This window comes from Cygnus olor, chromosome 1 (assembly GCF_009769625.2).
Source record: "Cygnus olor isolate bCygOlo1 chromosome 1, bCygOlo1.pri.v2, whole genome shotgun sequence".
Classification (NCBI taxonomy): domain Eukaryota; kingdom Metazoa; phylum Chordata; class Aves; order Anseriformes; family Anatidae; genus Cygnus; species Cygnus olor.
This window is the reverse complement of record NC_049169.1, coordinates 194,760,705-194,785,290: the sequence shown is the minus strand read 5'-3', so window position 1 is coordinate 194,785,290 and position 24,586 is coordinate 194,760,705. Positions and strand designations below refer to the sequence as shown.

The 24,586-nt window shown below is 37.8% G+C and overlaps 1 protein-coding gene across 4 annotated transcripts; it reads left to right on the top strand.

The window, feature by feature from the left end:
• The first annotated feature begins 1,924 nt into the window (after positions 1–1,924).
• On the top strand, positions 1,925–24,137 carry CFAP300 (cilia and flagella associated protein 300). 4 transcript variants are annotated; one of them, XM_040544173.1, is made up of 7 exons: positions 1,925–2,569; positions 3,112–3,193; positions 4,823–4,895; positions 10,617–10,783; positions 13,006–13,178; positions 19,386–19,452; positions 23,866–24,137. In XM_040544173.1, exons 1-7 carry the CDS (start codon positions 2,439–2,441, stop codon positions 23,995–23,997), a joined length of 825 nt encoding a protein of 274 aa, XP_040400107.1. In that variant the 5' UTR covers positions 1,925–2,438; the 3' UTR covers positions 23,998–24,137. The 4 variants fall into 4 exon arrangements, with proteins under 4 accessions (XP_040400107.1, XP_040400108.1, XP_040400110.1 ...); XM_040544174.1 differs by having other exon boundaries at positions 2,459–2,684; XM_040544176.1 differs by having other exon boundaries at positions 2,535–2,569; positions 3,112–3,309.
• Positions 24,138–24,586: the final 449 nt, after the last annotated feature.

Sequence of the window (24,586 nt, the reverse complement as noted above, 5' to 3'; positions counted from 1 at the left end):
TAAAGAAGAAAAAGCAGAGGGAGGATCTCATTAATGTCTACAAATACCTGAAAGGAGAGTGCAAAGAGGGCAAAGCCAGGCTGTTTTCAGTGGTGTCCAGTGCCAGAACAAGAGGCAATGGGCACAAACTGGAACACAAGAGGTTCTGTCTGAGCACCAGGCAACTCTTCTGTGCTGTGTGGGTGTGGGAGCACTGGCACAGGTTGCCCAGAGAGGTTGTGGAGTCTCCTCCTTGGAGATCTTCAAAAGCTGTCTTTACACAGTGCCAAGCAAGCTGCTTTAGATGTCTCTGCTTGAGCAGGCAGTTTGACCAGATGGCCTTCAAAGGTCCCTTCCAACCTTAACCATTGTGTGATTCAGTGATTTTAATACTGGAAAGACTTACTTCTTTCACAAATGTATGCTGATAATTATTCCTTTCCTCCTCTCTTTCACTAGTTTGTGCAGATTAACTATCCCTCAGAGATGTTGAAGACTTCTGCCAGCAGGGCAGGAGGAGCTGCTGCCCGGGTTCTTTGCCGCCTCCCTGCCTGGAACCAGCTGCTGATCCGCCAACAGCCGACCTTTGCCTCAAAGACTGATGCACTTTGCAAAGGTGCAACAGGGCTGGTCCTCTGTAATTTGATTTTTGTTTGCCATGGAAAGGCTGGTTTGTTTGCTTTGCACTTAAAGGCCATGGTTTATTCAGGACTGTAAAACTCTTCAAAATCATGTGTAAGTAAATACGTGAAAAACAAACAATACTGAAAATAGGTCTGGCAAAGAACGAGGCACTACTATTGCTTAATAATATATTACTTACAAGACTTCATTCTGCAACAGAAAAACATATTTTCCTCCCTCAAAATATCTTCCCTGAGACCATAAAATCCTTAGCAGCATGAACTCAAAAAAAAAAAAAAAAGTTAAATGTTCATGTTTAAGAGTTCTTTGACTATCTACTTTGTGTTGTTGTGACAACACAAGATGAAGCCAGTGCTCAAACTCCAAGTCCCATTCTAACTTTTACTACTGTAAACTGCTTAAAATTGGAAATGTTGAATTATAAAACTACGACAGGTACATTGCACAACATTAAAGACATTGATTCAGTAGTTTAGAGCTTCCTGTCCTGATCCTCCTGAGCCAGTTCTGAAGTCCTTACTCATTTCCTTACCTCTGATTCATCAAAGCATTTAAACACTCTTGATTTCAGTGGGATTTAAGCATACAGCTGTTGATTCGACATTTTAATCACAGAAAATCCTCACTAAAGCCAGTGTTCTTTTCTTTTATTTTTTTTTCCTCAGAAGTCTAGGACCTAAAATTTCACTTTTTTTTTTTTTTTTTTTTTTTTTTTTTTTTTTTTTTTTAATCTGTATTTGACTCTACACAACTTGAAATTGAGAATGTGTGTTTGGTAGTTGTTGCTACACATCACTCCCTGCCCAAACCAGTTCTTTCACTCGGGCTATTTAATCTCTGGCTAGTAATATTAGTGGCAAGAGGAATTCACCAGATGAGGTAGCACTGGAGTAGGTGGAGAAGTGTTGGGAATAAGGTTACAATTATTTGTTTCAGGTGTCACCTTTTTTGATCATATTTAAGTACTAAGTAGAAAGGCATGCTTTTTGTTTTATCCCATGATAAAAATTATTTTTCTATTAATCCCAGAGTTGAATCTGTGGGATGTCTTTCCAGGGCCAATGCCAGTGGTTTTATCTCTGTTCTCCGCTCTGGCCCCCAGCACACGCTGTATCCTTGTGCTCTGCTTTCCCCTCAAATCGGACACAATTCCGCTTCAGGGATTTTATTTTTTTTAGGAAACAAAAGAAACAAACAATATTAGAAACAAACAAAGCTACTGTTAAACTTCTTACTTATAAATGGGTCTGCTGGTTAGCCAAAGCAGCAGATTAATGGGGAAATGACATTTTTGGAGATTTGCAGCTAAGCCTTAGCTGGTTTTGGAGCCGGGGTGGATTGCTAGGGGATGTAGCATAAGGCAGCAGCCTTCTGCTCTTGCTGCTGTCCCTGAAAAGGGCAGGAAATTTCCGAAATTTTGCAAGGCGTCACTTGCTTTACTGGGCTTTTACAAATAACTTCCTTAAGTGTCAACATACTTTCCTCAAATTTTCCAATGGGAAAAGCCTGGAAGCAGAACCTCAAGATTTCCCTATGGCTCAACACTTTGGGAAGTAAGAAGAAGCCCTGATTCATTACAGCTTCAAAATTCATAACTTTGGGCGTTTCGTAATTCACTTTGGCATGACTGGGTGGCGTTGGCTCAGCCAACAGGGGTGGTCCCACTCCCGGCTTTGCCTGCGGGCGTGCACAGGCTCTCGTTCGGCAAGCCTGAGTTTTCCCATTGCATGGATAGGAGTAGAGGGAAGGGTGGAATGGGTTGATGTTTAATGAATGGATTTGCTTTGTGAGACCCACAGAAATCCTGTCAGAAGATGTGCCCTGCCGGGGCAGGAGGAGGCGGCGGAACCTTTGTGAGCGGGGCCGGGCCCCGCGGCGGGAGCGAGCCGGGGACGCACCGCCCGCGCCGCGCCGTTACCGAGGCAACCGCCGAGGCGGCGGCGCTGTAAAATGGCGGCCGGGGAGCGGAGGGGAGCGGTGGGCTTTACCTTCTGCCCGCTGCCCCAGAAAGCCTTTCCCTGCCTGCAGGACAGGGACATTCGGGACCGGCTTCTCAAGTGGTGGGCGTGGGGAAGCCCGCTGCCCCCCGGGGAGGTTGGGGGGGAAGGAGGGAGCAGAGCTCTCGATATGAACCGGCGGCGGGTCCGGGTCTCCTCCTCTCCCCCCCCCCCCTCCCCCCCCTCCCATTTTATTATATACTTGGAAGTCTCCTCAGTATTTTCCGGCGGTGCAAAACGCTTGTTCTGAGGCGAAAGGTGTTGATCCTTGTCTTCCAGCGTCAGCCCCGGTCTCTTGGAGCTCCACAGCTGTGTTTCCCCAGCCCTCCACGGAGCGCTGTGTGTGTGTGTATGTGGATAAAAGAGAGAGAAAAAAAAAGTGTAGTCACTGGTCTGAGTGGGACCTCATGTAGTGTGTCTAGGCAAATGTGCACAGTGAGTAAGTACCTAGTGCGTATGCAGAATATTGCTTCTCATTTCTCCGTTTCAGGTCCATGCACGGCAGGATCACGGCACAAGCGTTCAGTTTTGACCAGCAGTTTAAGCCCTATCAGAAGGATGAATTTGTTTTGGTAGTTTTAAGTCCTTTGTATTTGATTTTTTTTTCACTCTGAAATTACATACATTGGAAACCTACACGATGGAAAACACTGGAGGAATGTTAACATGTTATTTGCTCACTTTGAAAGTAGGTGATTTAGGTATGGTGCTCAAACCATGTCATATGGGTTGACTGTATGGCCCACTGAAAGTATTTCAGTCTATACACTTGTTACTGTTTTAAGATAGAACAATTTAATCGCTCAAGCCTGAGAATGGGAATCTGAGATGGATACTCATTTTGGCCACCACGCTTAATGTTGGGAAGTCCACCAAGGACTTTATACATGCCATTCGTACTGTTAGCTTAGAGCTATTACTTCTTTCTCACAGTAAATATACAGTATAATTAGGCATGCATATTCACCACGTATCTGAAAATGCATCATTTTTAAATATACTGGATACCATTCCTTATACTGGAATTGTGGGCTCTCAGCTTTTTGAGACTCATCTCTCATGCTGATTTTGTGTCCTTGACTTTTATTATTTGCAAAGTCAAATCTGTTCATTTGTTTGCAGGTGGAAAAAAAATGATCACCTGTGGTTTAAAAAACAGCATAGTCTTCAACTCTGTTGTTTAAAAAAAAAAACAACTTTTTATTTGTCGTAGGTCTATTTTATATTGTTATTCTGGATGAAGAATTGAGCCTCTTGGTATTTTAAAGGAATTCACACAAAAATACACTAATATTTCATCTCCCACTGAAAAACATCTCAAATTATTGAAGTTGTAAAAGAGTTTTACTTTGTAAATTATGTATTTAGGTTCTCAATGCTTGTCTCCTTTGAATTAAAAATGTAAAAGTATCACTAACAAGAGATGGACTCTAAGTAGCTGTGAATTAATGGAGAACGAGGCGAGCATTACTTTACACAGTCTGATCTCTCTGTGTCCTAGAGAGGTGATAATGAGATTTGGTGATACAGAGATTGAAAAATCCATCATTTCCCTTAGCAGCTTGTTCAGTGGTCATTCACTCTGGTGGTATGCGTATACATTAGGGTGGGTTTTCTTAATTGACTTATCTATCATTTAAACTTGTCAACTATCAACGTCACTATGCACTTTTTTTTATTGATAAATTAATAATGGAATGCTGCAAATCTTACTGTAGGACATTTTTTCCATTCCTTCAATAACTTATGGATTTCTTCTGTATCAATTTAATAATTTCTACCTATCTACACTTGTCAAAACTTCAACTTTATTTACAAAATGTAAATTTTAGCATTTCCTTTTTGATCTCAACAACATTCCATGCAGAGGTAGAATTGTTTCATCTCGTTTTCCTTCTGCATCTCCCATGATTTCATTAATCCTTTTTGTCTGTTCTTGGACTGTAAGTTCTTAACTGCAAGAACTTCATACTGCATATATAGGCGTCTATGAAGATACTGAATCTTCCAGATAATGGCAACACAAAGTTACAAAAGCATGTATTTGGTGGTATGAAATTTGGTATCCAAAGTGAAAGATCATACAGAATGCACTTCCTAATTGGATCCTTAGAATTTATTTTGAAAATATCTAAGGCACTGTATATGATGATTTAATGTTTGATCTAATTAACTCTTATTTTTTTTTATTTGAATATTAGGCATTTTTTAATGATCCAAATGTGAACTCCAGTTTAAAGTTGCTCTCACCTTCAGGACAGTGGACTACATTGGGTAAATTTAGAATAATTTAATCTTAAAGAAAAAAGTTTGTATTGTAACTGTTCTCTTCTAATTTACTATTTTGTAATAATGACAGTTCATATATTGTACCTTCATCTGGTTGAAATATTTTAAAGAATGAATCCTTTTACTAAATAATAGGAAAATATTTTAACTTTTTTTTAAACTAAATTAACAAATTTTACATTTTTTTTCCCCTGAGACCCGCATTGATTCATAAACCAAGCTACTAGAGGTGGTTTTAATATCTGTGACATCCAGTTAACCTGATGATTTATCCAGACACAACCATTTATTAGTTGAATAATCTGAATTATTATTATACCTTGTTCTTAGATAATATTTGGAGAAAGACACTTTTCTACATATGCAGCTAGCTAATTTAGGACAGATTGAGATTATTGCTCTGTTACAAATTAAAGCTAAGGAAGCAGAAAAATATTTAATGTATTTACACAAGCTCAGGGGTGTGCTGTATCCATACATTAAAAGTTATCTGGGTGCAAAGAGAGATCCATGTGATAGGTTGCTGTAGTTGCCATCATGGTATAAGATTGACTTCTAATTTTTTTGTTATAAGACTTGCTTATGTCTGAAGATGTAGGTGAGATGCTGATGAAGAAAGACCAATAGCACATGATTTTATGGCAACACTTTGAAATTGAATTTTTTTTAAATTATGTAAATGAGACATAAATTGTCATGGAGACTGCATGTGATAATGTAGTGGGATTTTGTACGTAAAATGAGCTCTGACATCTCCAAAGTGATTCTCCTTAACAGGAATATTTAAAAAGGGTATTGTGGGAAGTCCTCAGTTCTTTTGTTTTGTCTGCAAGTAATTTAGTATGTGTGAATATTTAATGGAGCTTTGGGAATTTTTTAGCTTTTCCACTTCATCTCTCTGGAATTGGCATAGGTTTTCCACACTATATACAGTGACACTAGACATTGACACCTGTTTGTCAGCAGAATCCATTTTCCAAACTATCCTGCTGTTAAAACAATTGAATTATATAACGTGCAAAAAAAAAATAAATCTCAAGTCCCCCTTCAGGAGCCTCTTTTTCACTCTGGCAAAAAGAAGATAAATATATTTCAAAGCCTGGGTGAACCTCTTCCTGCTTTGGGCAAGAATCTTTTAAGGCTATCTGTCTAGCCTATGAATTGTCAGTCCCTGTAGTGAAGGTCAGTAGGTTACATACCTCATGTTAAGAGCAGAGGGTCACTTGCCAAGGATCCCAGCTTAACTCCTGATTCTGCTCAATCTTCCTCAGCACAGAAGTAATGCATTTTGTTTTGAGGACTGGAAGGGTTCCCTTTTTAAATCCTGAACAGCTGGTATACCCCATTTGCTCTTAAAATTTCATCTTCCCATTCTTTGCCTATTTTTGGTGAGGAATGTTGGCACATTTTTCTATACTTAGTCTTCATGTGCATTTTTTGAAAATATAGTAAGAATTAGCTTTGAGTGGGAGGAGGTACAAAATCATCTAGTATTTTCTTCTTCAGACACTTTAAAATATTAATCCAGATATACAAGTTACTTGTCACTGTGGAGTAACTTTTAAAAACAAGTTTCTGTTCTTGAGTTAAACTACTGCTAGTGGGATTGTTTTGTTTTTTAGAAAATCTGAAGAAAATTATGTAATCTTGATTGATTATAATACTGCATTTATTATTTATTCTTTAGCAAACCAAAATATAAGTAATTTTTTTTTTTTTTTTTTAGGGGATGATCCATAATATGAAGTGGAGTTTAGATAGGTTCTTAAAACCTTCCCCTTCCCCCAGCATGAATTTGGACAGAAAGTATTTGTAGACCCTGTCAGCTTTATTTAAAACTTCAATATAATATTTTAGAGTTTTTTTTTTTTTTTTTTTTCAGGCTGCAGTCCCCTTTTACCTTCTTACTAAGAGTTTATTTTCCTTTTGAATTCAGTGGTTATGGTTTCACTTTGATATTTATCTCCACCTCTTCTCTATTAGTTGTCTGTCTCCTTTCTGTAAAATCTGTCTCTATAAGTTCTATTGCTTTTATGGCTTTATTGCTTTTATTTTGTTGTTTAATCTCAGTGTTTGTTTCTCTTTGCTGCTTTTCATCCTCACCTTAATTTTATGAGACATAGTATTCCCAGTCAGCATCAAGGAGTGCAAAATGTCCCTCTCTTCCCAGCTGCCCCACATGCTGGAATTCCCAGTAGAATCCCACAATAATTCAATGTCTTAAGTACTCCAGTTTTAACATTACTTGAAATACAACATTTTAAGTAAACTATACGTAAGGATATTCTCCTGTTTCTTTTGATTAGACACGCTTTATTGCCTCTTCTTACACCACACTTTTTAACTTACTGCAGTAGGGATGGACTTTTTCCCCTCTTCCTGACTTCCTAACAGAGTACCTGACCGTTCTGTCACATTTTAAGCTCCCTTCATCTCTTACTTTCATATTTCTAAAATAGAAGCAGCACAAGGAATACATTTGATGCATTCCATCTAATGTATTGACTCTTGTATTTTTAAATAGCAGCAATGAAAACTAAATGGTAGTTTTTCTCTTGACACATTACCGGCCTTGCACCTGTCAGCAGTCTTAAGGAGGCAGGGCTGTATCTGCTTAAACTCAATTAACGCTTGAAAAGTTATCTTCAAAGGATACGGATACATTCTTTTTTCTGTAAGTAAAAATTCAGTATTTGTCTAAGAAAGACTCTGAGTTGCCATACGTACCTGAAGATTAAATGGTTTCTGGTTTTGGAATTGGGTTTAAAAATCTGTGAGGTAACTTTAAATAATCATTTTTTTAGGCTGCTGTTACAGGTTTTCATTTGCAAAAATTGTAGATGTCATTTGAACTTACAAATTTTACTTCAGAAGTACCAACTTTTTATTACTGAGTCCTAAACTTGCATTACATATGTTCTGTGTAAACTGTTTTGTAAATAGCAAGTTGAAAGAGGTTTCCTTGAGGAACAAGACTTTTTTAAACATTGGAGGAATTCTAAATGTATCTCTTCTGGGGTTTATCTCCCCCATACTAGATAAGCAACATGTTCCTTTAAAAGTATATTGGCAGCACTTTGTAGATGTTCCAAAACGAAGTTTTTTTTTCAGTACTTCTCAGCTCTTTGTTTTCCATTTGCAGAGTTGTCGGGACATTTCTTCTTCCTATTTTATTGCTCACTTTTACAGTGTTATTAAAGCTGGTTACTCTTATCCAGGAAATTGTGAATCTTGTTTCAAGCCTCACCTCTCAAATGGAGAATAGGAGCTTCCAGTATATTCAAACTTTTCCGTTTACAGTTTAGTTTTTTGAAGTACTGAATAGGCTCTTGATTTTATTTTTTCTTCCAATGGAAGTTTTCAGGACATCTTTTTTCAGAGCAGAAGTGTGTCTCCTTTCCTTTCCTTCTCCCCCAGTAAAATCCTAACAAATTGAAGGCCTATAAATTGGTCACTTTCTTATACTTTGAGCTGGAGAACTGGGAAAATGTAAGATGTCTCTCTCTTTTTTTTTTTTTTTTTTCCCCAAGTCATTTAACATCTTTATTAATCTTGAATCAGTTTTTGATTCATTTATCTTTACAAAATAATGTATATGTTAGAGGCCGATTTATCTCTTATTAAATCTCAAAAAATTAAATTGATAACCCTGTGAAAGAGAACTGAAAGTTAGAGGAGTCCATGGATGAGGGGTTGGAAGGAAGTAATAACTAACTAACTAAATAAAGGTCTCCTTCCCCTCCCTGCTTAGGTTAAGAGGCTTTAAGTCACATTTTTTTTTTTTTTCTTCTGACTTGTGATTTTGGTTACATAATTTAATGATTTTTTGATAATCCCTACGTGGACAGCAAAGAGAATGTCCTAAAACTTTTTCTTTAACAAAAGTTACCCTTTGTCATAACCATATTTGTAGATATGAAGCCAAGCAATTGAATGGCAAACTTTTCCATATAATTGATTTTCTTTATATGACATTGGCCCAATAAAAAAAATGTACAATTTCATGCCGGTACTTTTAGCTTAATAGACACATTTTCAAGCCATCTATTTACTTCTCTCTAATTGATTTTCTTAGCGTTGATCAGGTAGGTGTACAGTTTACCTGGATTTATGTATCAAAAGTCTGCTGTTAAGACTTAACCTGTGAATAAATAATCTCTATGGGTAATATCTGAGTTTTTTGGAAGTGTGAGGGAAGAGAAACATTAGGTTATGCTATGCTTGCAAAGATTAGGATCAGAATGGAGAGTCATATATGCTTTTGGAAGCACCACAGTTCATGCAGCTCTTTTTTGACGTGTTTCTTTTCCTGAAATACTGTTGTCTAGAGTGAAATTTGGAAATTTCCAAAATATTACTTCTAGTGATCCTTTAGATCAGTTTGTCAGCTCACCACTTAAATTAATTGTATAATTAACATTCTTTTGATAGTGTGATGTTGACTGGTCTACCATTGAGGGAATCTACAAATGAGAAAAGATGAGAGTAAACTCCTAGACAGTTGGAATTTTGTGAATATTATCTCTGCTGAGAACCATTGCCAGTGTGTTCACCCTCATGTTTTCCCTCATGCTCATCCTCTGTCGTGCTCTCTCTTCCTCTCCTTTTCAGAAGCACTCTGAAGGATGTTCAGGGGGGGCTTGGAGATGACCAGAGCACATGTTCACAGAACCATAGAATGGTTTGGGTTGGAAAGGACCTTAAAGGTTGTCTAGTTTCAACCCCCTGCCATGGGCAGGGACACCTCCCACTAAATCAGGTTGCTCAAAGCCCTGTGTCTCGCTGAACCCTTGGTCTGTAGAGAGCAGATGGAACTGGACTGTGTCCAGTGCTTCTTAAACATATGAGTCCAATGCTATTTAAGATGTCTCAAGTTACCAACACCATGCATACAGATCTGTAGATGTAACACTGTATATAAAGAAGATATGTGCCCTTATGGACTGATACCTTGTTAAACAAAGTACTACAGAGCATCTCAGATGGCACTAAATGTCTATGAGCAAGAAGATCCAGCCTCAGACGACTCACAAGCACAGAAAACAGAAAAAAAAAATAGGAAAATATACCTGTACTTATTGGTTGCAGAAAGAATACTCCTTATTCATGCAGGAAATGCTGACAGTACTTTTTTCATCTTCTGAAATAGCTAACTAGTAAAGCTTACAGTAGGTAGCTACAAAATAACTTTGTGAAAAGTTCAGATAAATGAAAAATGTGTTGGGGTTGTGGGATTTTGTTTTGCTTTGCTGGCTGCTGTTAGCAGCTAGTGACTTTTCTACTTTAAATGTGGTATTTTGTTCTCAGATATAGCTTAAGTTGTGGAATATGATTTTCTAGGGTGTGATCTAATGTGATGTGGAGTTTCACATGGTGTTTTATCTATTATTTGTTTTGATTGATAGTGTTGCCAACAGGGGGAGCAAACACATGAGCCTTAATGTAGTGGTAGTGTTTGGCTGAATTTAATGTTTTCTTTACCCTTGTTTCTCAGCTTTCTTTGTTTTTTGAGGGACTGTATGACTGAGTCATACTTATGTGGTCTGTATTTTTTTTTTTAAGAATATGCCACACAACCATTTACAGAAGTTAATTATTTCCACACCATATCAAATTATGAATAATTGTGAAACAATTAGTACATGGAAATTCTTCTGTTGTATTTATCACAACAGGCTTGATGTGACTCTTTCCTTTATATTCCAGGTTCCAAAGTGACAAAAATTGAAGCTATAGTAGTGCCCTGTACACAGATTTCCATGTCATTTTTTGATCGGCTCTACACTGAAGGACTTGTTAGAGAAACTGGACACATTGTGAAATGTTATGATGAATATTATGATGATATTCTCATCTCTGATGAATTAAGGAAGGTCAGTATAGCAATGAATAATTCTTTCTAATTTCTTGTACTCCATTAGGTTCCAAAGGACACGTTTTTCAGTATTTTTCCAGTATTTTTTTTCTGACAGTACCTTTGAAGATAAAAATGGGAATCGACAGCCATGTGATAGAAATGACTAAAGCACTGCAGTGCCTGAGTATCCAGACAGTGGCTATTTTCCAGTTGGGGCCTCTTATCTTTTTAAGTAGGAGAAAAAGGCAAAACCTTCTTCTCCCCACCACTTTGACAAGCAGTCACTGCTTGGGGATGTGTGGGGAAATCCAGCTACTCTTTTTCCTGGAAAAACAAGTGGTGCCAATGGAAAGGTCCTATGATACCCAGAGCTGCAGGTTCACCCAACCATCCAGGTAGCTTATGAAATTGAATGCACTCAATAGCTGCATCCTGAAACATTCTTCACCAGGAATGCTGACCATATCATATGTGAAGGTATTTAAGGAAACGTAGCTTCAGATATTTTGATCTGAAATAAAGGAGAGGAAACTAAGAAAAGAGAAATGATTTCGTACTCTAACATTGGGAAAGGACTAAATATAACCCTTAAACAGGCCTGCAAGGTGAAAATTGTTTGTCACATTCCAGTGGAGGTGTTAGAGAGCAGATGATTCTGAAAAAGAATCTCTCTTAAGAGTGTCACCTTCTTAATCAACATGTCTTCATTGTAAGTGTTTCTTTTGACTTCATAAGCTAAAACAAATTTTTATTACTTATGTTTGTTTAGCATTAGCAAAACATAGTGTGGGAGAACTGGATTTTGCTCTTCCCTGTATATATAATCAACGTAAGTACTTAATAATTATAGAGTTGCACTCATTTGCACTTGGCAAATCCTTTGAAGACGATGTATTTGAACCAGTGACACTGGTTACAGGATGTGGCCTGAAATACTGGTCTGTCTTGTAAAGTTCTGGGAAAAGCAGAGAACTCAAGCTCATGTTTGAATTTCAGATGTGGTTTGTAGCCTCGCAGTTCAAAATGCTATCTATTTACTTATAAGTTGGGTCTGTGTGAAATGTTTTCTGAAAATTAAGTATATTTGATGTAATAAAGTTAGAGGCAACATTTAAAATGAGTCATTGGAGTTTCAGTCTCTCTTCATTTTCCTTCCCTTGGAAGAAATGCGTGACTGCTTTTACAGGGTGAAGGACTCACATTCGTTTGTAATGAGCATGATTCCTACTTACAAGACTTAAGACGGCAGAAAGAGCTAAGAGTCAGATCTTCCACAACTGAGCTCAAAAGCTTCAGATTAGATTAGTCAGCACCCTAGAATTGTAGACTGTAGGGGGCAGCAAGTTGTCCAGTGTCCTGGTGTCAGCAGGTGGCAGAGGGTGGCCCTGAGCTGTAAAACTTCATGTTTCGTTTTGACCTGCTGTGCTTTCTCTTGGTTCAGCCAAGGAGGGGATCGGAATATGTATGTGGTGACCAACAACAGCTGCTGTCCTGATCCTTTGTTACTCAGATGTGTAGCGAAGCTATAAAGAGGGCCACAGAGCAGTAAGTTCAAGTCTAGCTTAGACCTGTTTGCCTGCGTCTAGGTTGGTACCTACATTTTGTTGTCGTGCTGAATTAGTTTCTGCCCACCCTTACAGCTGGCAGTGTCGGGGCTAATCTAGCAAGAACCCTGTGTTCACATAATACTGCAGCAAAAGGCAGGTGGGACACATGGAAGCAGCTGAATAGCATGCCTGGCTTATCCGTGGTACAGATAAACACTCACTAAACTCTGCAGTAAAGAATGGTGTGAATTTGAGTGATCTCCTCTGGGATTCCGTTAGGAATGTGAGATAACTGTAAAAGCTTAGAGGCAAAAAGCAAATGCGGTCAAAGTTACCAAAGACAAACTAATTGGTAGTGATCAACATACCAGATAGAGCTAGATTATTTTCAGGTTATTGATTGTTTCATTAGGTTGATGAGCAATTAAACAATGAATCACAAGATTCTTGAAAAATATTCCCTTATGTTTTGTGGGCACAAATCTGACAGTTGTATTGACAGTATTTTAAATCTAATTGCATCATTGGAAGAAGGATTTAGAGAAAAGTACTAAATATTTCCATCCCTCATTCATATAAAACATAATGAACGTAACTGTGTGATATACAGCAAAGTAGTTGTTTGTATACTTAATCACAAATAAGAAATTTTTGTCTTTTTAATTTCTTTATTATTTTCTTGTTCCATAAGGTCTTGCTTCTGGAAGATTCGGACCATTATGATTTATTCAGTCAATCAGACCGCAAAGAATTTCTGTTCTGTCTTTTTAAGCATCTTTGTATTGGAGGAGCTCTTTGCCAGTTCGAAGACATGCTTGGCCCATACTTAGAAACCACAAAAGCTTTATATAAAGACCTGGTGAGGCAAGTGTTTTCTTTTCTATACAAATGTGTATGTATGTGCTGGGCATAGGTACTTTGTGCGAATTACTGTAAATTTACTGTGCATTACTGCTTCAAAAATAGGTCTGTTATTTAATAAATCTGCAAGCTTATTTATGTTCAGCTATTAAAATACTGCAACAATGGTAGTACTTCAGTGGCAAAATATATGCAATTTTAATGGCAGCTGTCCTACGTAAAACCTTTTTATTGTATCACAGGAATGGGTACTGATGTTTTGTAGTTCACTCCCATTTTAAAGATTTTTGTTTCTGTAGTCCTCTAATGAAAATATTGCATGCCACCGGAACTAGATTGTGTTTCCACTGTCATTGATAAACTATCAACAGTTAGTCTTGGATGGATAGTCTTGGACTAGTTTCAAGCTGTTTTTGTTTTAGGATTTAAAAACTGAATAACATCAGTTGAATTTTTTAGTTCTGTTTATGCTTTATTCCATCTGATTATTATTATTTTTAAAAATTCAGTTGGGTTTTGGCATTCTTTGCTCCACAGATACACTTCTTGTAGCATATAGCTGTGGTAGAATCTGGCTGTCAGCATGACAGTGAGCTAACACACATTTTTTTGCTGGGTCTGGTATATGGAATTGTTTGGCATTTATGTATTTTTTGCTTGAGATTAGAGGTGACTGATCAAAGATGCCAATTCAGGAAAAAAAAAAAATAGCAAGTTTCTCCCTGTTTTGGTATACCCCTATGCTGACTTCACTGACTGACAAAATTTCTTACTTCCTTGTTTGCAGGAAATGGAATGTCATTGTCAGTTACGCATTCCTAGCTGAGCTAATAGGAATAAGCAGCTCATCAGCCATGTTACTAAAATTCTATACTGTATTCATATTCTATACTTTACCACCATAGTATTGGTGGGATAGTATAACGGACAGTATGAATCTGAACAATAGAAAACAATTGCAGATCTCTGAAATGTGAGATAGTATCCATGTTATCAGAGTTCTTGTACTACGTAATGCACTGGAGTGAACAAAACAAAGACTTCAAATTGTTTAGAGCAGAAATTGTGTGGGGTTTTTTGTTTGTTTTTTTCTCCTCGGCTGTATTCGGAATGGTGGGATTACCAACTGTTACTTCATCTCCTATTTTAAGATTATACACAAGCACACTAGAAAAAAAAATCACATGTAAATTATCTTCATCGTTGAGTCTGTTCTTAAAATGCCATCGGTGAAACTTAAGAGTAAACTCTGCCTGAACAAAGATATGGTGAAAGGATTAGATTCAGTGGCTCACCTGAATATTTCTTGACTTCTGTAGCACTTGTGTGTAGCTTGCTGCCTCCAAACAGAATATGTAAAACAAAATATTTGGCTTCTTTCTTGGCATTTTTTGTAATACTTAACCAAAGAAGTTTACAAAACCTTAATAACTGCTAAGCAGCCCCCAGATTTTCTACTAGTCAATACTTTTCAGGGTCTGCATTGATTTAGTCATATGCTGTTTCCAGGGAATTATTTATAAATTTTAGTTTTAATCATTTATAAAATTAAAAATTTTATAAATAAATGATTAAAGTAGCAGTAGAACAGCTGATACTTCTAAAGGAACCACTGAAACAAACAAACAAAAAGTTATAAATATTCCAAGAAGATTTTTTAGAAATAACTACATTGGGTTTCTGCATTTATTAATTTGAACCTTGTGATTAGTCACCAAAGCTTTCTTACTAGTGTGAACTTCATTTTTGATATTTTCATGTAGAGAGAAATCTAGCGGGTCCTTCAGAAATACATAATGTGATGTAAAAGGATCTATCAGTACTTCAGCTCTGCCTTCCCTTTCTTTTAAATAGTTGCACTTGAAACAGGCTGTTCCTTATGCTAATCCTTGGCCTTAGTTCGCTGTGCATTGACTGCAACTGTTTCTGCTCTTATGTTGTTGAGTTGACCTAGGACAAAACACCAAATCTAATCAGTTCCTTCACTTTCTTGTTTCCTTTTGATGATGAGTTTGGTTTTTTTTTTTTTTTTTTTTTTTCCCTATACAGGTTAAAGCTTTGTTCTGAGCCATTCCTCGTCCTTGCTTTCACGTCTCCTTAAACCTTTCCCCCTTCTTACTTTTCCTATGGTAAACTCTGATAAGGATGTTAAGTAGTTCTCGTTATTAAAACAAACAAACAAATGAACAAACAAAACCACAAAAGCACCTTCCAAAGTCTTCCCCAAAATTTCATCCTGCTTTCATTGTTTGCTTTTCCTACATCCTCAACCCATTCCCTGTTGTCCCATTACGTGTTTCTGTGACTTTTCTCGTGTGCTACTTTTGTTTTTTGTTTTTCAGTTGTCAGCTGGCTTTCTATCCTCCACAGTTTTAAAACACACCTGTTCACTTCATGTGACATCACTGTTCTTTGATACTTATCTACCTACCGTGTGTCTCTCCATTCCTGTGACTAATGTCTGTAGATGTCTCGCTGCCAGTGGAGCTGGTGTTTGCACTGACTAGTACTTAAAAGATATAGTTACATTGTGACTTGTTTTTTCATCTTGCTCCTTTGATACAAACTTATTTGTCAATCCAATCAGAAAAGTTTTCCATCTCCTCATTTCAGACTTTCTCTCCCCATTCACAGTCACATTTGTCACATTGCTTTCTCTCTACTCTTCCTGTCCCTGGTTTATCCAAAATGATGATGTGTTTTCTTTGTTTTGTTTTGTTTTGTTACCACCTTCTTAAGAGAGAAAAAAACATTGAAAGGGTAAGCAATGAAGCTCTGAAGAGGACCCCTCATGCCAGTCTTGACTTGTTTGATTTCTAATTTCCAGTCTGTGCTCTGTACTTACTTCATTTTTGCACAATGTATACTAGACAGTAAAGTGATGGAAGTACTTTCTTATGGCCTCTTATTTTCTGTAAATAATAGCTCATGACAGTAGTGGTCTCTTAAATTGTTTTACCAAAGGGTTCACCTTAAAATTCCTGTCAAAACCCAACTATTTTTAAATTCTTCTTTTCTAGACAGTTATCCTGTGTCTGGTTTTTTCTCATCTTGGATTGCAATCTCATTAGATACATTGTACTCTCTGTAAAGTGATAAAAACTTGTAAAGTGATGTAAACTTACAGTATTGAGAAGTTCCATAAACTGTACTTTATTTTTTTATTTTTTGTCTTGACAGCTCAGAAGACTTGGTAGAAAACAAATTGACAGTATTATTAGGTCTTAGTTGATGTGCATTGAAAAATTAGTCCCTACAGGTGAACTTAGGCCAATCATGGTATGCTTCCAGACTAAACCCACTGGTGTTTGTTTGGTCCAAAAGTTTTTCTTAAGGGAAAGAGCCTTCATATGAAGAGTTCCACAAAAGTGTCTCTAGCGTCCAGAGTAGCAGACCTATTACGAGGTTTTCCCACTTCTTTTTCTTACAGTTACTTCTTGCCATTCCTGAGTTCCAGCTCCCAGGCACTAAAGTTCAAAATAGTGTCAAAAGTTTGATACTTCGTTTTACTAAACCATTTCCACTTATACGGTTTTATAATGAGAGAGGGTAACAATCTTTTGAAATTAACTGCTCTAGCTATTTAACAAGCACAGCTAAGGAATTCCAAATCAAACAATGAAATGGCAGAGGTTTTCTGCTTCGGAAAATGAGTAATAATTGCTTCATAATGAATTTATGAACAACTTATTGATACTAAGCCAGCAGTAATTAACCTGTGACCAACTGAGTCCATCCAGAATTTTAGTCGTGTCTTGTGTAACCTAAAAAAAAATCAAAATGATTGTTGTAGTATTTTTGGTTTAGTTAAAGAACACATTTACATGACAAAAGCACGTTAGTTAAGATATAATCTACAAATCTTTGTGATCTCCTAAGTTGATAAATCTTGTTTTCTGTATTAAACTCCTGATTTTTCTGACAGTGTCTTTCACTGATGGCAGCTGCTGTAGTGTCTTGTTATTTTTCTCTTCTCCTTCCGTCTGTGTCTTCTCCTTCCCCTGAAAATAAATGAATTTATGTGAAAGCACTGGGTTGTTCTTTTAATGTTTGGAAAGCCTAGTAAAATATTGCCAGTAAGGTTAGGATATAAGTTCAATTCAGAGTAAATTGAGACATGATTAGAAAGATTTTTTCTTCATAAACTGAGGATAGATTCACATTGAAATGATGAAGAAACTTTGATATTCAATGAGTAGTGTAGGACTTAACAATTTGGAAGAAAAAAGTGGGTATTATGAAAATATTTTTACAGAAAAGTATCATCTTCAAGAAGACAAGGCAGTATTTTTCTAAAACCTTTAAAAAAAATAAAAAGTTTGTCAAAGACAACATCCTGGTTTCTCTCAAGCCAGCAAGAGGAGTATCTCATCTGATTTTGGCAGATACGTTATTTTGCCTTAAAATTAACCAAAGTACTAGAAATAAACACTCAGTCTGAAAAATGACTTACAGGAAGCTAACCACAAGAGGAAAATTTCTCAATGCAGTGGAATAAATACGAAGATTTATTTTCCGTCACTCCTTGCTTTGGTATCCTAGATATATATGTATATAATACAAAAATGTAGAAACCAGAAATGGAAGGCTATTGTTCTCAGATGGAAAAATGTGGAGCCAGAGTAACTTAAACACAACTGCAGCTTTTCAGGGTGGTGTTGCGTGGTAGAAAGTGTTGACCCCACTTCTGCTCTATACCTTGTTCTCAAAGTTGTCACTCTTCTAGCAGACACGGTTAAACAGTTCCTGAACTGCTGGAGTTTACAGCCCTGTACGTTAGCATAAACTGACATCCATTTTAGTTTATCTTAATATGCTGGTCTGTAAACTGCAGTGGTTCAGAAGCTGAGTCATGAACCAGTTGAGCTGTCCCTGCTGGGAAGGCACTAATCTCATGAGGGGTGGTAAGGCAGACAACTGGGGCCGGTACCAGTTTCAGCAATGCCGTCTTAATCCACTGCTGAGTCTATCAACATGTGAGTTACAGCAAAAATTCTGAGAAAGCCTCGTTACTGACTCACCACAGGAAAGATCAACTTCACAGTATAGGCTTAATTCACACATGACTGTTGTTACTCTGCAGATGAAATCAGTTAAAGTCATTTTTTTAACTGGTTAAAGAGGTTGAATCAACACGAATGATGCTGGTCGGCCTGCGTTTTGTTTGTCCTTATAAAAAGAAGCTTTGTGAAAGCAATGATGATGGGGAACTGCTCTCATAGGTTGGAGCTGGTGCAGTGTACAACTAGACTGTGCTTAACACACGCGTTATAGAAACTTGGCTATTTTTGAGACCTTTCTAGGGAGTTGAACCTGCCTGTGACAAGGCACGTTCTGAGCTATGTACTCCTTGGAACTCTGTAAGTATGGAACCTGTAAAGCTCGATTAATCCATGCTGTCATCTTAAATAAGAATCTGTGAAATTAGATAAATTAATACAAGTTACACCATCTAACTCAGGAAGAAATATAAGCATCACTTAAAGCAGACCTGAGGAAAATAATTCATTTAAAAATATGTTGAGATAACTGGCCACTCTGCAATAGTATCTTAGTGTGATCAGTAATAGCGACAGAAGAACTGGCAGTCCACAACAAACACATCTAGAAATTGAAAAATTCAGAAATAATACCATCCCGAGTTGCATAGCTGTCCATATATACAACATTCTAAAGGGGGAAAAATGAATTTAAAACATAATTATATATTGATTAAAAATGAGCTGAAGTTTGCATTTCTTTAAAAATACTAATGCTACCATTTGTAGTCTGAGTTAAGATGCGGTTCACTTTGCAGCTTTTTTTCTTGCAGAATACGTGAAAGGATTTTAACAAAATCTTTAGCTGAGTCACTTTTCATAGCTATCAAAATGCAAACTTCATACTGGATACTTTATACTCTAGGCCTGGGTAATATTGCTGAGATTTAGTGGCTGAAAACAGTAAGACCAATTCAGATGATTAGACGCATTTTTATTCAATAGTTTTCAGTTGTCATAATATCCCTGTTATCTAACAGTGTAGCTTTTCATGGTCAATGTAACAAGAGTTGAATTTTAACTATTAATTTGAACTTGATCAAATTTGAGCAAGAACAACAATGAATATGTTAAAATGTATTTTAAATGTATTTAATAAATGTATTTATTGAATGAAGGATTCTAATAATACTGTAAATATTAAGTATGTATTTATTCCCCTGGTTTTCAGTGTTCAAAAGAATCCTGAAACAAAAGAAATAAGCATTACTTCAACTGTCTTCAGAGTGTCTGCATATGTAAGTATTAACAATTCTATTGTACAGGATTTTACTGGAAGTAACATGCATAGCATGAAAATATTGAATTGACATTTACACAACGAAAATATAATACTCCATTTTCAAGGGTTATTTTTCCATAGTTGTTGCCATTGTTTATTCATGAACTCTGTCCCTGATCTCATCCTGCTTGCACTCTTGAGTAACTCTTCATCAATTATCACCAGCCAAAGTTTTATTTGGGTAGTTCACTAAAAATAGGTTTACTGAATTACACTTAAAGTGATAATAGTTATCCAGAAACTACTTTATTAAAAAAACCAAAATCTTTAGGTCTGAGTAATTCTATATCTGCTTAAGAGAGAAGTAAGGATTAAGAATCCACTCGACTTTGTATAGTTCTGTTCTTTGAAATGTTGCTAGAGCTTTCTGCATAGCTTGTATTGCATCTGTTACTGTAAAGACTGCAAGAAAATTGAGTATATGAAAGGGTGAGAATGGTGAGATGACTGCTAACCTCTTTTCCCCTCCCTTGTCAAGTCTCATTCCTTTCTGTTTCTCTTGCAAAATCATGCATTTACCATCAAGATAAGTTTGAGAACTGGCTGCATGTTTACTAGATTCAGCATACCTGGCGTTTAATTGTTACTACTCCAAAGCCTTCTTGAGTAACCAGAATATGTAAGCAGATAATGTACCTACATCCAAAAGAAATAGCTGATGTCATTTCAGACTGCGCAAACTTCCCTTTAGGTTGCCAATACCCCGGTTGTTCATCTGTGGGTCATCATCTTTTAAGTAGTATGTGTAATTCATAGAAGGCTTCTAAAATGTTTTCTAAAAATAAGCACTTATGTATCACAGTTCACCTTTCTACTGGTCTGCAGACTTTAATAAAAAATAAAGTAAAACAAGAAACGCAACTGATAATGTGATATTTTACTGTTATTAATGATTTCCCCCCATCTCTGAATCAAACATATGGGCATGAACATTGCAGACTACTCCTATGTTTAGGCAGATGTTTAGATATTTAAGAGCTCCCATAGCTGTCTGTGCCATACATCAAATATCATCAGTATTACAAAAAAAAAAAAAAAAAAAGGCAAAAAAAAAAGCAACCTTCAGCAAATTTTTTTGAAAACAAAGAAATGGATGGACAAAAGAAAATCCAGTGTAAATACAGAATATGTAATCCTTTCTACAGCCTTGGGGGAAAGTTCAGTTTTACTGCATATTCTGAAAATTTGTGAGGTGAAGGAGAGTTCTAAAATTCTGGTTTCCTCTAATGAAACCTTGAAGAAACTTCCCTCAGAACAGACAGAGTCTTAAGCAAAGGGGTCTGGATTGTCTGATGGTTCTGTGAAACAAAACTCTACTTGGAAATTACAGGAAAGGTACTTAATAGAACACAAATGTCTTGTGCTTTTGATGAAAACTTTCTCTCAAAGAGACAAACACATTTCTGCAGTAGATGTAGTTTCTGAGTTCATTTAGTAAATAACTGTAGAGTATTTTGTGATGAGGTGACAATTTATAAGCCATAGTTTCTGGGTTTGTATCTGAAAGAAATGGACATAGCTTCGTAGCCTGACATAAAGGAAAGTTGTTTTGGTAAAGGTCACTTGAACTGCAGCTGAGAAGTTAGAAGAACCCACATTTTTGCAAGCTGAATTAATAAATGGATAAATAAATACTTGTATATTTGCACAAGTACAAATGGAATCAGGAATTAATTTTATGTAACGCCATCCTGACACCATCGTTTTCTTTTTACTTAGTTTTTAAGTTTTGGCTAATGAGACCTCATTTTGTAAACAGTATCTAGAAAAAAGAACATTATTAAAATCAGGTAATGAGAAAGTAAACTGTCATCGATATTGTATGAAAATTGTGAGTGGTGCCTCCATTTTAGCAAGTCTGTGTCGACAGAGCTATAACTCTGTGGTGTGATCATATCAAAATCAGTGATGGAAACTGACATAATCTCTGAAAGGGGTATGGTTAAAAAGCAGTTTGGAACAAATTTAATCCTGAAGTAGTCAGATCTCTCAATCTTGATATTTAAAGGTATTAGGGTGTAGTTATAAATATCTACAGATCTGTTTAGCATCAGAACTTTGTAGACCTGGCTATCACGAGAGAAATCATTTTAAATCTTGGGGCTAGTGAAACTTTGTTATAGCTGAAGTATTTGGATGGTAATTGCTATTTTGGAATCTTTTTTATCTGAAACCTAACTATAGCAATGTTAGAAATCATTGTAATAAATAACTTACTCAAAAATTCTTTAAAAAATGTTGATTAAAGGATGCTGTTCTGAGAGACTTTCAGCAGTATCATTTCTGTATTACGCTATGCATGTGTTCTTTTTCAATCATCTGCAGATTATCTGTATTCCTACAAAGAAAAAGTAAAATGATCCCACTCTGTATCAGCACATCAAATCATTCCAAACCTAAGTCCAAACTGCAGATAGAATTGGTATGATTCCTTATGCACCCAATTGCTATAAGGAGCAGAGTAACTCCACATAAATTCCAGTGCCTTTATGGTCAAATCCTTTAGTTTTGTTATTGTTGTTTTAATGGCCTCTTTACTAACTAAAATAAATTTAAGGACCCTTTTAACTTGATTAGATTTATTGTTTTCCTCATACCAGGTTTGCTATACTCTGGAGTTTCTTGAAACGCTTGATCACCAAGAAGTTATTTTTGTTCTTGAGTTGATGTGCAAACTTGTCTTTAAACAGTCAAAAACTGAGCTGATGTAGATCGACTCAGTAAGGACTGCAGAAGTGGGATCTTCAACAGCAATAGAAAATAAGTTTAATCTAACCAGTAATCACATCTTGATGTTGGTCTCTTGCTTTCTTTGTTTTGTGCATGAACTTAAGTAACTTTTGGATCAAACTCCAAGGCATTGTGATGCTGAGTACTGTAAAATCATAAGGCTTGCTCTCCTTACTGTTATTGAGAATCCAGCATTTGATACACACGGATCCCTGTAAAACATCTGTAGAGAGTTAGGTATCTTAAAATTGGAGCTACAGGGTTTGTATGCTGTGTTCCTTAAAAATAGAATGCTATTTTTAGCTTGTGGTATTTGACTACCACCAGAAAATGCGGTGAATAAACGTATCAAATCTCTACCTGTCTTAAACAATGCTTTTACGGTGGTGCTTATCTTAATTTAAGATTTATGGTCCTGAATAATCCCTCAAAGGAAGATGTCAGAACGTATAGTAAGGGGTTCATCCTCTTGAAAAAACAGGAGAGAAACTGGGGTGCCTGCAACAGCTACTGGATAAAATTCATAGATGAACTTTGGAGCAGAAACTGGAACCCAGAGCTCTTCCTTTAAGCTGACTGATTGCATTAACCACTAGGAGAGCTTACTGTTTCCATGATTTCTTGGTCCAGAAAAAGATGGATTATTTTATGCAAGGGAAGACAGCTTCAACAAAAGATTGTGAGAGATGTTCCTTTAATGTGGAATAATCTTTAGTCGAGGAGTTTAAAATTTTCCTGGAGAAAATGGAAAATATGTGCATTATATAAACTCCCTCAGAACCTACATCTCTTCAAATGTTGTGTTGTATAAAGGTGTTGGGCAGCAGGATGATACTATAGTGTGTCAAGGACAGGAGGTGCCAGCTACATATTGATTTTTAAGATGTTCAACTACCACGCTGAATGCACCAAACAAACACCTCCCTGAATGCCCCCCTCTAGTTCCTGTGTACCTGGATTCGAAGCGGGTGTTGAGCTGTGCCGCCCTGTCAAGGCTGAAGCCTCTCTGGACACGCACAGAAGTAGGACGTTAAATTGAAGAGCCCAATTCTTGTAGTGTCTGGTGCCAACTGAACATGCTTTTTTCAGAAGTAGAATTGTGTAGCTAGGTGTCTAGGTTCTCTTCAGATGCTTTCTGCAGGTTGGTGCACAAATCATTTTCGGTAACAGTTCAAAGTTGTTAGTAAGCGCTGGAGTGAGGGTTTTCCTTAAGTATTTGAGGCTGAACGGATGCATAAGCAAATGTTCATTGAGAAAGACTCGCTGATAGAACAGCTTTACATACTTAGTCCCTAAATAATTTTGTATTTTGATGAAACGTGATGGGATCCTTGTATATTTAATCATCTGTATTTTAGGTTTGTATCGCGTAACCCTATGTTTACGTGCCTAACTTTGCATTTTACATTAGAACTGCATTTATCCTAAGATGTTAAGGTTATTGGGACGGATAAAAGTTCCGTGCCTGATGTAGCGTCAGGATCCGAATGGAGACAAAACCCTTACACAAACCAGCGTTTGTCCTGTTCTGCCGTGAAACCAGCCGTTGGGGCAAAGCGCTGCGTTTCACCCAGCTTTCAGGAATTCCCTGCCCGGCCTCCACGTCGCCATTAACACACTTCTTTTCACTTCCTCCCAGGACGAGGACGGCCTGCGGTACCCCTCGGGCAGGAGCCACGAGCAGACCTTCTCCTACTTGGCGGTGGACCCCTGCCGGCGCCACGTGCACGCCCTGTACCACTGCTACGGGGGCAGCGCGCTCTGCCCCTAAAACACCGCTGCTTATGGGGCCGGGACCCCCACACCTTGCTGCGAGGCCGGGGGAAGAGTTGTGCATAGCCTAACATAACATCGGGGTGTGTGCGGGGCTGTGCGCCGGCCCGGTTAATTAATTAAAGGCGGTTCTCCTCCTCCTCCTCCTCCTCCTCCTCTTCCTCGCCCCGGGGGGGGGGGGATTTGGGGAGCTGGGGGTGGTCGGGGGCAGCTAGGGATCGAGGCCCCGGCTCGGCAGCAGCTCCCTGCTGGGTGTGGGGGTGTTGGGGGAGAGTTGTGTTTTTTTTTTGGGGGAGGGGGGGTGTTGGAGGTGCCCCCACCCCGGGGCGGCGGGGGAGGGGAGCGCGGGCGCCTGGAAGTTGGGAGAGGAGCTGGGGGGGTGCGGGTAAAAGTTGTGGTTGGCGGCGCGGCCCCGCGGCTGGGGAGCGCGGGCGGGCGGGAGCGACAGGGGAGGGGGGCAGGCGGGCGCGCACAGAGGGGCGCCGGGCAGGAGGAGCGAGCTCGGGCACAAAGAGACTGCGGGGTGCAGGGAGGGTCTGGGCTGAGGGGGGTCCGGGCGGCGAACCTCCCTTTTTTCACCCCCCCAA